The sequence below is a fragment of the Pongo pygmaeus genome, chromosome 18 (genome assembly GCF_028885625.2).
Source record: "Pongo pygmaeus isolate AG05252 chromosome 18, NHGRI_mPonPyg2-v2.0_pri, whole genome shotgun sequence".
NCBI classification, from domain to species: Eukaryota; Metazoa; Chordata; class Mammalia; order Primates; family Hominidae; genus Pongo; species Pongo pygmaeus.
In genome coordinates this window covers 30,786,250-30,798,780 of record NC_072391.2, presented here as the reverse complement: position 1 = coordinate 30,798,780, position 12,531 = coordinate 30,786,250, and the positions used below count along the sequence as shown (strand labels likewise).

Sequence of the window (12,531 nt, the reverse complement as noted above, 5' to 3'; positions counted from 1 at the left end):
GTTCTTAAAGGTCTTGCCTGAAACTAACACTACTTCCACCTCTATTTCCTTGGCCAGAGCCAGCTACATGGGCTTGGCTTAACTCAGAGGGCAGGGAAGTGTGATGCCACTGTGTGCTGAAAGGGTTTGCAGTGTAGTCTGTGAATGACGTCTTCAGTATGCTGACTGTGTGCAGGCACTGGGTTGAGCACTTTGTATACATTATTTCATGTAACTTCCTGTGTAACCCTGTAACCCTGTGAGGTATGTCTTATCCTCATTCCACAGTGTTGAAATGAAGGTTGGAAAGTTTCATTTTTCTTATCGCAACTTTATACTTTGAAAAAAAAATTCCAAACCTACAGACTAGCCGAAGGAGTAAGAAAATGAGCAACTGCATCTCTCTCACCCAGATCCACTAATTGTGAATGTTTTGCCACATTTGTGCTCTCTTTTCTACAATACACTTTTTCTTAAAAGCCAGCTGTTTAAGTTGCAGATAATTGACACTTCATCTCTGAATACTTAACCTTTGTATCTATATAGAACAAGATATTAAACATTGTTACAATAATGTCATTTAACATGTAGCCACATTAACACTTTCCCCAGTTGTTAACCAAATTGTTCTTTTTTGCTTTAAAAAAATCTAGGATGTAATCTAGGATAGTTTTAACTGTGTTTGGTTGTTATATCTCTTTAGTCTCCTTTGATCCAGAAGAGCATGCCCAGTTTTTGTCTTTCGTGACATTGGCATTTTTGAAGCGTCCAGGCCTGTTTTCTTGTCATATGTCTCCTAGTCTTGTTTTGCCTGATTGTTTCCATAGGTTGTAGTGTAGTGGTGCATGTTCGTGTTTGCATTTCCTCTTGCATTGCTTCTGTTTGTCCCATCCTTGGTGATGCTCAGTCTGGGTGCCTGTTGGGAGTAGGGCCTGCCAGTCTGTCCATTGGGAAGGTGCTTGGCAGGTGTAATTGCTCAGGACTGTAGAGAAAGTGGGCGAAGTCAAGAGTTGGACTTGGGTCTGAATGGCTCCAGCTCCTGTAGTCTGCACCACTTTGCCGCATTGCCTCTTTCTTCTTGAAAACAAAAAAGAAAAAGAAAAGAAAAAAGGTTTTTAATGGTTTTATAATGTCCTGTCTCATGGAAGTACAACAGTTACCCACCCCATTCTCCTATTATTATATACTTACAGTGCTTTCAATTTTTGACTTGTATATTTTTTTAAATACATCTTTTGTCCTCGTTTGAATTTCCTTAAATGCCAGAGGTCAGATTTTGGTCTGTTGACTATTGGTTTTTTGCTTTAAACTGCTTCCCCTGTTGCCTGTGCGTTCTTGAGGAAGTGGCTGCCCTGAGTGCGGTTTCCTGGCTGAGTAGAAGTCCATGTGCTTGTAGTTGTGGATGGCTCCCTGCTCAGCAGTGTAGGTGAGCCTTTCCTTTACTCTCCAGTGTCACTGTGACTGGGGGACCAGGACCAGGCCTGTGGCGAGAAGCGTCTTCCTTCATCCTCAGCCCTGTGAGTGGGGCGATGCTCTCTATCCACATTTTCAGATGAGGGGCAGCAGGGCCAGGCCTGCCTCCATCCACCTCCTGAGCATGTCTTCTTTCTGCCGTACCCCCTCCTCAAAGCTGCGGCAGTCCCACAGAGGCTGCTGAGCACTGGGGTTCAGGGGACCCAGAGAGTGCTGCCAGGTGGGAGGCAGCTCTCAGCCCAGCTCTGGCTCAGCCTCTGGCGGTCGCCAGGGTTGAGTCTACTAGGCTCAGGCTGAGCCATGGGCGTCACCTTGAGGAGGGTGGTGGGAAACTCTGCATCTTAAGAGGGTGACTCCACTCGCACTGGGAACAATGGCAGCATCTCCGTCCTGGATTCTTAGATGGCTGGCACACTGCTAGCATCATTCAGGACCTTGTCTCTAATCCCCACTGCAGCACTGCCAGGGTGGGGTTGTCAGCTCTCCCAGACGGATGAGGGTCCTGCCCACGGCACGTAGCCTTCAGATGATCACCTGTGGTTCATAGCCAGGGCTCTCTGACCTCTGCCTGTTTGCGGCCCACTACATCTGTTTTCCCTGTGTGCCATATGGAGTCAAAAGTCATCTCCGGGTTAGCATTATATATTGTCAATAACATAATAACAGTAATTATATGCCTTATCAAGCTACAGGGCTAATAGGCCAGAGATGGATCAGGCAGGTTGTTCTTGCAGCCAGCACCATTACTTGTGCTTGGCAGGTGTTTGTGGGATTACTGGGCTGGAGTAGCGTCCCACTGAGGGACAAGGTTTGAGCTGCATGTGTCCGTCCTGGCCTGTGACCTTATGACACTCATTTTCTTACCAGTCTATTCACTATCTTTTAGATTTGATTAAATCCAAGGCACCCAACCTGGGGGTACATTTATTTATCTTTTTTCTTCTGTGGACTTGTTGCCGATGGCCAGAGGCAAAACAGGCAAAAACCTGGGCAAGCAGGCAGGCAGGCATCTTCTCCCCAACACACACTCCAGGCTTCTGGAGTCCTGGCAGTAATAATAGTAAAAACAAAAACTAAAACATAAAGAGAGGAGAATTTATATTGTAATCAAGAGACTGTTCCTTTAGTGAGACTCGTGTGATCATCTTCTTGGTACCTTTGCAAGTTTCCTCCCCCTCCCTTGTGTCTCCTCTTACCATGCTTTCTCCCCAGACAGCTTATAACCTGCAACTCATCTTGATTTGCAGCCAAACTGATTATCCACCAGACACTCAGCGTCTTAGAAGATATTGTGGAGAATATCTCGGGGGAGTCCACCAAGTCTCGACAGATTTGCTACCAGTCGCTGCAGGAATCTGTTCAGGTCTCCCTGGCCCTCTTTCCAGCTTTTATCCATCAGTCAGGTAGGAGCTGGCCCAGAGGCCCCACTGGTGGGTGGTGCTAACAAGGGCCAGAATGCCCACTTAGATCTGTAGAGCACACTGAGTCGGTGCAGTACAGGCCTTGACTTGTTCCGTGCAATGAAACCCGGTACTGAAGGGAAAGGGCAGTGATGTTTATTTGTGGAGTCTGGGGCCAAGGCCCTTTGGAAAAGTGAGCAGAGCTCTCCGTATGGGCCTTGGCACCTACAAGAGAAGGCAAGAGAGCTTTTTTGGCTTAGTTCTCCTTATTTTGTGGCAAGGTGCATTTGCCGAGAACGTTCCCCTCACCCTTGTCTGTCACTGTTAGTGATAGAGGGCCTCTCTAGCTCTGTGGATGTACTTGCCCAGCTCTCATGACAGCATTATAGTAGTCTTGTCAGTTTTACAAGAGAAATATCAAGCACTTCTCAGTCAGCAAATATTCATTGCCTCTTGCAAGCAGATTGCATGCAGTTAGGGCTGAAACACACTACACAAGATGATTGTTGAGATCTGGAAGTGAAGCTGCCCTATATGTAACCAGTATTTTCTGCAATTAATCCATTTAATGGACCAGGGCCATGTAACCTAAATACACCTTCATTATCCACTTTCAACCACTTAACCCCTGACCCAGCTGCAGGGATTATTAGTCATAGGGGGAAATGGCTTAAGCACTCAGGTGTTGACCCAGTTGACTAGTTTCATCAGTGTGGGCACAAAGTGATCCCTCTCCAGTGAAACTCTAACCATCACTGGATGTCGGGCAATGAGGGAGGGTTCGAGATGACCTTCATTTCCTGTAGTGAGCCACCAGGTGGAGGTTCCCTATACCAGAACTATTTTCTTAGCATGTCCCTAGTCATTTTCCACTTTCTGTCACTGGCCCGGATGGTGCTGGGGGAAATGTTTCCAGCAGGAAGCTGTAGAGAAAGCTGATATAGTGCAGATTTCAGGAGTAGGTTGATGAAGCCCAGGGTTCTGGTTCTCACTGTGTGCAAGCCTCTGACGGTGTCTCTGCCCCTTTTCTCAGATGTGACTGATGAGATGCTGAGCTTCTTCCTCACTCTGTTTCGAGGCCTTAGAGTACAGATGGGTGTGCCTTTCACTGAGCAAATCATACAGACTTTCCTCAACATGTTTACCAGGTAAGCACAGACCCACCATCTACAGTTTTCAGATTCAAGGGAGAAGTAGTGGGTCTGGCGACAAAGTGTGGCTTTTTGCTCCTGTTCTGCACTTGCCACAGCATGGGTTTTCATGCTGGCCCCCAGAGAAACATGTGGTTGCTTACTGTGTGGCTTTCTCCTCTGTAGAGAGCAGTTAGCCGAGAGCATCCTCCACGAGGGCAGCACGGGCTGTCGGGTGGTGGAGAAGTTTCTGAAGATCCTGCAGGTGGTGGTCCAGGAGCCAGGCCAGGTGTTCAAGCCCTTTCTCCCCAGCATCATCGCCCTGTGCATGGAGCAAGTGTATCCCATCATTGCCGAGGTAGGGGCTCAGGCGGTCCCCTGTGCGGCACCCCCATCTCGAGATTGGGAAGGGAATGAGATTTCGCAGAAAATGCATTGTGTTTTAAAGTTCATTTGTTAGTTTAATATGCTTATAAAGTAGTTTCTCCCAAGGAAGAAGGCCTTTAGTGTGGTACAGTGTTTTTATATTGATCGAGTTCACTGGAGCTGGTCTAGTGTCAGCATAGCAGTTATTCCACAGGGTCAGTTGCTAAGATCAGGCTCCTGCGGCAAATTTTATACCTTTAAGAGACTCTGGTTTTCTGTAGCAAACATTCTAACATATGCACTTTCCTATTAGAAACTTTCATGGTCTCGAGGATACAAGGCAATTTCTTGAAACCATTCAAACAAACCTTTCAATGTTACAGGAAAGCCCTTTGTCCTTCTTAGAAAATAGGCAGGCAGTCAGCATAATAAGACCCAGAATAAGTATAGATTTAATTTCAGTTTTTTTGGTAATAGTCATATAAATAAGAGCTAATCTTTAACTGTCTGAACTGAGACTCGGACAGGTCTGGTTGCTGTGCATTACGAAATGCACTGGGCCTATGAGGCTTCTTCTGTGGATGCTTGTGGCCCCTGGTGTCTGTCTAATTTTAATCAAGGCTGAACTGGAATGTATGTGGGCCTTCTAATTTTGAATTCTGCAGAGACATTTGGAATAAGGGATTGGGGGAGCTGGATTCGATGACAAAACACTGCTGAGCCTGACCCTTCTCTAACTCCTCTCAGAATCCTGGCTGCTGGGAAAGAGGAGACTGGCCCAGAGAGCCTGGCTCCCAAGTGTTCTTTAAACCCTCCCCTTCTGGGGAGCAGAATTGCTTTAAGGCATTGGGTGTGTCTTTAGCCTCCGTGGTTGTGTAAGACCAACAGGTTAGTGGGACAGCATTTTTTATCCTGGGAAAAGGAACAAGCAAGAAGATCTGACAGGTCGAATAGAACAGAAAATCCATACTCCTAATTGTTCATCCACTTGGTAGCTTTTTTCTAGTGTAAAAGCTGAGTGCTCATCAGAAAAAGGGGCCCTTGGCACTGACCCATGCATTCTCTCTCAAATGTGGGCCATGTCTCTCCTGAAGAACTCGCGGTGTGAACCGCCGACTCCAGGGGCTGGATGTCTTTTGCACAGGCAGTGACAGGACTCCAGGGGCTGGATGTCTTTTGCGCAGGTAGTGACAGGCATGTGGATGGAGTGTTGACACTTGGCTTGCTGTCACGAGGCATCTCCTAGGCATCTTTGCTGCCCTGGGCCCAGGCCGGAGCAGCTCCGCAAGCTGCAGGTCTGAGCGTCTGTGTGTCTCTGCAGCGTCCCTCCCCTGATGTGAAGGCCGAGCTGTTTGAGCTCCTTTTCCGGACGCTCCATCACAACTGGAGGTACTTCTTCAAGTCCACCGTGCTGGCCAGTGTCCAGAGGGGGATAGCTGAGGAGCAGATGGAGAATGAGCCCCAGTTCAGTGCCATCATGCAGGTAACATGGGGGCGGGGGTGCTGCCAGGTGACTTCCTCTAACCTGACCACTGCAGCGAGTGCTGTCTTTGAAGCCCCACAGTCTCGGGTCTGAAGCTCAGTTCTGCCTCTTAGTATTGATGAAGTTAATTAATTTCTTGGAGCCTCAGTTTCTTCATCTGTAAGGTGGAGCTAATGTTGCCTGGGTCACAGATTTGTTGTGAGGTTAAATTAGATGACATACACAAAGTGCGTGACACTTGGAGATGCTTGATAAACGTCAGTTCCGCTGACCTCATAGTGCTGTTTCCCCAAGTGTAAAGTGTCTGCCTATGCCAGAGTCACCGAGGGCCTTCTTAGCGGGGAGCTGCCTGAATATGAGTCTCCGCAGGAGGGCCCCGGACCTGCAATATGATTCTGACTCTGACCATTACTGGGAGAAACACTGCCCTGGGAGGGAGCATTCGCTTTCAGGGCAGATGCAGCTGTCCACTGGAGAGAGTGCACTGTCTGGGGGGCTAAATACCCCTTGCTGTGGAAGACTGGGACGGCATCCCCTCGCCCAGACAGCCAGCCTGCTCTGTGGCTGCGTCAGGCACGCTCCTAGGGTCGGCACTCAGGTGTCTGACGTTCTCATCTGAGTCTAGCTAGGGGAGTCTCTTTTGGTTTTTTCAGTGCATGCTTTTCCTCATGGGGAAGCAAGCGGGATTTCCACCCTCCCTCCAGCTCCCTACTAGCACACAGCATGCGCATGGGCATGCACACACACTCACTGACTCTTGTGTGGCAGTTCTTTTCAGGCACGTGCCCTTGCCTTGGCCTTCCCATCCCTGGCACCCAGCGAGGCCTCAGGTCTGCAGTACTCAAGTGTTTGCGCCTCCCCTGCCTTTCTCTTGAACGCTGTCCTTGCCTGGAAGGCTTCTTTGGCAGGCTGTTGCCTGGTCCCCGCTGAGGGCTGGTGAAAGGCACTTTGGAGAATAGTTTCACAGTTTGGCAGTTTCTTTTAAAGTTAAATGTGTAGTTACTGTATGACCTAGCAGTCTCACTTCTAAGTATTTTACCCAAGATAAATGAAAGCATATGTTCACACAACCTGTATGCTGATGTTTATAGAAGCTGTTTCATAATTGCCAAAAGCTGGAAACAATTTGAGTATCCAGCAGCTGAATGGATGAACAGGCTCATGCGTGCCTCTAAGGGACTGGTACTCGGCAGTAAGCAAGCATGGATTCTTGGTACAATCAGCAGCATAGATGAGTTTCACATGCATTCTGCTAGGTGAAAGAAGCTAGATGCCAAAGGCTATGCATGGTAGGATCCCATGCCATTCTATGACATTCTGGAAAAGGCAGAACCACAGGGACAGATAATGAGCAGTGGTTGCCTTAGGGGTGAGGGTGTGAGGGGACGTTCTGGGCGATGGAAGTGTCCTGTCTTGGTTGTGATGGTGGTGATACAAATCCACAGGTAGGTCAGAATTCATAGAAAGATAAACCTCAAAAGTTTACTCTGTTATACTTCCATGAACCTAACTTTAAACAGTAAATAAGTGGAAACTATTGGTCATCATGGAGATCTCATCCCTGCTGCAGGGATTACAAGATCCCCCTCTGGTAGCTTAGGGGCCCAGGGACAGAATGACAAAGCAGTCACCACTTGTTTTGTAGGGGGGTCCTGCAGACCACCGGCCTCCCCCACTGCCCCCATGGTCACTTTCTATTCTTTCTATTGGAGCAGGGCACTTCGTGTAATTTTTTTTTTTTTTTGGAGACAAGTCTTGTTCTGTCACCCAGGCTGGAGTGCAGTGAGTGGTAGGATCTCAGCTCACTGCAACCTCTGCCTCCTGGATTGAAGTGATTCTCCTGCCTCAGCCTCCCGAGTAGCTGTGATTACAGGCGTCTGCCAGCACGCCTGGCTAATTTTTGTATTTTTAGTAGAGATGGGGTTTTACCGTGTTGGCCAGGGTGGTCTTAAACTGCCACCCTTTAGTGATCCGCCCACCTCGGCTTCCCAAAGTGCTGGGATTACAGGCCTGAGCTTCCATGCCCGGACTGATCTAGTAACTTTTACACCCAGGAATTCCAAAGCAGTTTAAAAATACTTTGCTTAGCCCCTAGGCAGAGGCTTAACCTCCAGGTAGAGGCTCCATGAAGGAGCCTGTAGGGCTTGTGGCTTTTGAGACGGGATGCAAGGAGAAGGAGGGCAAGGGAGGGGATTGCTTGGCTTGAGCGGGAGCAGGCAGGCAGGCTTTGGTGTCTGCCAAGATTGCTGAGGGATTTGACTAGAGGTGTGAGCTTCTTGCTTCAAGGCCAGGTCCTGTGATGGGTTTCTAGAGGTTCGTTACAAAAGGTATATATGAGACCATAATAAGAAGCAAGGCCCGGTGGGGAAAACATGAACTCTGAGACTTAGGAGGAGCATCGCAGAGGTCTGAGCTGGTGGGCCAGAAGCTTCAAGACAATGGGTACCCTGGCCCTGGCACTTGTTCTTCTGACATGGGGTAGATGCTCCAGAAGTGCTTGGTCTTGCAGTTTATAAAATGGTGGTCTCATTTCCTAGGCTTTCGGACAGTCCTTTCTCCAGCCCGACATCCACCTTTTTAAACAAAATCTCTTCTACTTGGAGACTCTCAACACCAAGCAGAAGCTGTACCACAAGGTAAGTGCCCCAGCTCTTGGAAATATTCTTCCATTAGGGGCATCGTGGCCTGTGTCCCACCCTCAGGTTACTCACTGGAGAGTGCGACGGAAAGTGGATGGGTCCCGGGACAGGCCCCTGGGGGCCGGCTGCCGCTCACCTGGTCTCTCTGCCTGCAGAAGATCTTCCGGACTGCCATGCTGTTCCAGTTTGTGAATGTGCTGCTCCAGGTCCTGGTCCACAAGTCCCATGATCTTCTGCAGGAGGAGATTGGCATCGCCATCTACAACATGGCCTCAGTCGACTTTGATGGCTTCTTTGCCGCCTTCCTCCCAGAGTTCCTGACCAGCTGTGATGGTGTGGATGCCAACCAGAAAAGTGTGCTCGGGCGGAATTTCAAGATGGATCGGGTGAGGAGAGAAAGAGGCCGGGCTAAGAGGAGGGCAGAGTGGGCATGCAAGCCTGGCACCTATGCAGCAAGGAGGGGGCACATTAAGGCCTCTGGGCGTGGTCTGTGCCCACCCTGCAGCTTGGCGGCAGCTCACGAGATGCCTGCTGACCCGGTGCTGTAGCCTGATTGAGGGGCACAGCCTTTTCCCCAGTCTTGGTGTCTGTAGCACATATGTTCTTAGTCTCAGCCATGGAGGTCCCGAGTTCCTGGCTCTGCAGCATCTCCATTTGTCTTGGCATCTTTGTTCATACCCAGGGCCCTGCCGTTCTCCCTCCTGGGTGGCGAGCCCCAGTGGGGCCAGCATTGGAGTGTGCCCAGGCTTGCATTCAGGCTGCGATGGTTGGTGCTTGGGAGCTGCACTTCTGGGTCCCCAGGGTTAGAGGTGGGACCCAAGTTCCCCGGCTGTCTTGGGCTCTTTCCAGACCGGCCCCAGCTCAGCTTGGGCTGAGTTGCTGCCAGGTCCTGGGAGGAGCCCTCCTAGTACTCACCCTCTTGTCCCACTGCTGCCACCTGTGCAGGGACTGTCAGGTGGGCTGTCCCCACCCGTGCAGCACCTCGGTAGGAGCTGGGTGCTGCTGGCTCTCGGTGTCCATGAGGCCATCTTGTTGGAGCCTGACAGTGCCTGGGACCTCCTTCTCCATGGGGCTTACCTGTTCTCTTCTTCCTGTGTCAGGTGACCAGGCCTCTCTCTTGCCTGATAGGAACTTCTGGGAACTTTTCCTTGTACCACTTTATACTTGATGAAATTAGGAGAAGAAATGGCTTTCTCCCTGGTCTTCTTGGGGTTCTTGACCTGAGTCCTCTCGTGAAGGAGCTTGTCCACGGCTCCACCGTAGTGCTCAGATGCACACACTGCTCTCGCTGGTGCAAACCTGGCCGCCTGCTTTCCTCATTTGCCACGTGTGGCAGGGAAGCTTTTGCTTAGACTCATCCTGTTCTCCTTTGTCTTGGGATCTTCCTTTTCTTGGGACTTGTTCTCTCCTAAGCCTCTTCCAGTTCACTTCAGCCCCTGGATATGTTTTTTCCTTTTTCTGGAGGCCAGATCCTAATACTTAATGATCAGCTTCTAATGACATCAATATCAGTCAACTTTTTGATTTAAAGCTGTGGTTTCAAAATCTAGTTATAGGCCGGGCGCAGTGTCTCACACCTGTAATCTCAGCACTTTGGGAGGCCAAGGCGGGCAGATCACTTGAGGTTAGGGGGTTTGAGACCAGCCTGGCCAACACGGCGAAACCCTGTCTCTACTAAAAATAAAAAAACTTAGCCAGGTGTGATGGCACACGCCTGTAATCCCAGCTGCTCAGGAGGCTGAGGCACAAGAATCTCTTGAACCTGGGAGGCAGAGGTTGCAGTGAGCGGAGATTGTGCCACTGCACTCCAGCCTGGGCGGCAGAGCGGGACTCTGTCTCAAAAAAAAAAAAATCTAGTTATATCAGAAGCACCTGGGGTACTTATTAAAAATGGAGAAACAGACTTCTGTGTTCTACCCAGGAAATTCTGGTTTGGCATTTGGGAGCCACTGATTTAAAAGACATCCCTTAGTTGTTTTTTTGAGGGTAAAATAAAAGAATCACCGCCTTCCATTCAATCATGCACTGTGTGTTTGAAGCCAGCTGCTTCTCAAGCCCCGGGCCAGGAACTGGGGCACCAGTCCCAGCCTTCACCAAGTCTTTCGTGGTAGACAGGCCAATACAGCGCCCTCTGTGGGCCACACAGTACCAAGCATGTGACATGTCTTGGCTCAAGTAAGCCTTCTAACAAGCCTCTGAAGTGTGGGTCCTGTTACTCCCCCATTTCACAGATGGCGGGGGCTCAAAAGGTGAGCAGTTCACAGAACTTGGAAGTGGTAGAGCTGCGAAGCAGGAGGCAGACCTGGGTGTTCTGGCCCCAGAGCCTGCACACACTCCCCAGAAGCAGAGAGCTCAGGACAGAGGTGCTGACCTGGCTGCTGGGGCCAGGAAATAGGAGGCGTCTGTGCAGGCTTTGAATGGAGTTCTGGAAGAGGAATAGTGGTTGGGCAGGAAAATGAACTTGGTCCTGCTCCTGGCTCTGCTGGCGCTTGCTGGGCCTGTTTGAGTCCTCACCGGGACCTACACTGAAAAAAAAAAAGCAGAGTCTCACCGTGTGCATGACGGCAGAGGTCAGGGCCTCACTTCTGGCCCAGGGCTTTCCATGGCCCACGCTGCGCCCAGCGGTACAGGCCTTGGGACTGTGTGTGCTGCTGCTCGGGTGGCTCTCGAGTGGCAGGGGTGGCCTGGAGCCCCGTGGGTAAGGGTTCTGCAGACATTTGTGGGTGTGCGTGTCACCTTAAGGGGCCATGGTGAAGAAGAGGGCTGTCACCACAGCCATGTCTGTGTTTGAGGGGCCGGACTCAGGAGCAAGTGTGCTGGTCCCTTCAGTGTGAGCTGGGGCCAGTTTCTTCATGGTGCAGCGCTTTGGTCTTTCTGTCCTTAGACTAGTGGTTCTGGTAGAGCTTGGTGGCAGCCTCGTGGTGAGGACTCAGTGAGTTGATGTCTGTATGTTGATTGCAGCAGTGTCTGGCACCCAAGAGGCCCTAGGGACGTATTCCTCTTGTTCTTTTTCTCCCGCAGCGCCTGGCACAGAGCCTCTGTGACACGCAGTGCAACAGTGAATAGAAGTTTTGAGTTTTAGAAAGTGCTCCCCTATCTTCAGTGCACACTCTGGGATGGAAGTAGCTGTTGGGGTCTGGTGGGTGGGTGACCTGGTGTTTTGTCGGCTGCAGCTATGCCCCTGCCTTCCAGGACCTGCCCTCATTCACCCAGAATGTGCACAGGCTGGTCAACGACCTGCGCTACTACAGACTCTGCAACGACAGCCTGCCCCCTGGCACTGTGAAGCTCTAGGCCTGCTACTGCCTGGGGACATGGACTTCTGCTGCTGCCACCTGCGCCAGCCCTACCTTCCACCACAGATGTCTCCCAGACGGGCCTCGGTCACACTCCTTGGCTTCTCCCACCGCAAGCAACGCTGCCTGCCTCTGCCACTCCTCCACATCTTGCCGCTGCCCAGCAGAGCTGGCTTCTGGGTCCACCTGAGCACTGGATGGTGCTCCCAGGGTGTTGGAGCAGGTGAGGGGGTGTGTGGCCAGGTACTAGGAGGCACCGGGAAATCCCATGGGGTGGCCCATGCAGACCAGGCGCATGTGGGTCATGGGGCAGAATCGCCAAGGACAGCTCACGACAGTGCCACCTTCTCACCATTCCAGCCAAGGAGAGATGTGACGTCGGAACTGCTCTGGCGCGTCTGTCAAGCCTCCCCCGCCCCAATTGCCTTGAGATCTCTACTCTTTGTCAGAGATTTGCAAAGACTCACGTTTTTGTTGTTTTCTCATCATTCCATTGTGATACTAAGAAACTAAGAAGCTTAATGAAAAGAAATAAAATGCCTATGTTGTTGTTCTAGAAACCCTGGCTGGGGAGCTGCTTGCTACTCGCAGCCGCCTTGAGGCTGGGTTCCCAGCAAGGCGCATCCTGATGGGAATGTGGGCAGTGCGGCTTGGAGTGGGCTGGCTCCTGGCATCTCCCACCTTCTAATGGCGTCTCCCTGACTGCTCTTACTCAGCGAGGGGAGGGGGTCTCACTGACAGTTGGCCAGATGATGGAGGGAGGCT

The 12,531-nt window shown here is 50.7% G+C and overlaps 1 protein-coding gene across 13 annotated transcripts in view; it reads left to right on the top strand.

The window, feature by feature from the left end:
- The window catches only part of XPO6 (exportin 6), a 114,374-nt gene extending 102,048 nt beyond the window's left edge, over nucleotides 1–12,326 (top strand). For 8 of the 13 annotated variants that reach the window (XM_063654705.1, XM_054452722.2, XM_063654704.1 and 5 more), the window contains 7 exons: nucleotides 2,700–2,855; nucleotides 3,886–4,000; nucleotides 4,169–4,340; nucleotides 5,670–5,831; nucleotides 8,369–8,467; nucleotides 8,626–8,856; nucleotides 11,644–12,326. In XM_063654705.1, the coding sequence (XP_063510775.1) occupies nucleotides 2,700–2,855; nucleotides 3,886–4,000; nucleotides 4,169–4,340; nucleotides 5,670–5,831; nucleotides 8,369–8,467; nucleotides 8,626–8,856; nucleotides 11,644–12,279 (1,571 nt within the window). In that variant the 3' untranslated portion in view covers nucleotides 12,280–12,326. The remainder of the gene's footprint in view (nucleotides 1–2,699; nucleotides 2,856–3,885; nucleotides 4,001–4,168; nucleotides 4,341–5,669; nucleotides 5,832–8,368; nucleotides 8,468–8,625; nucleotides 8,857–11,643) is intronic. The other 5 variants (XM_054452726.2, XM_063654709.1, XM_063654708.1 and 2 more) reach the window with 1 other exon arrangement.
- Nucleotides 12,327–12,531: the final 205 nt, after the last annotated feature.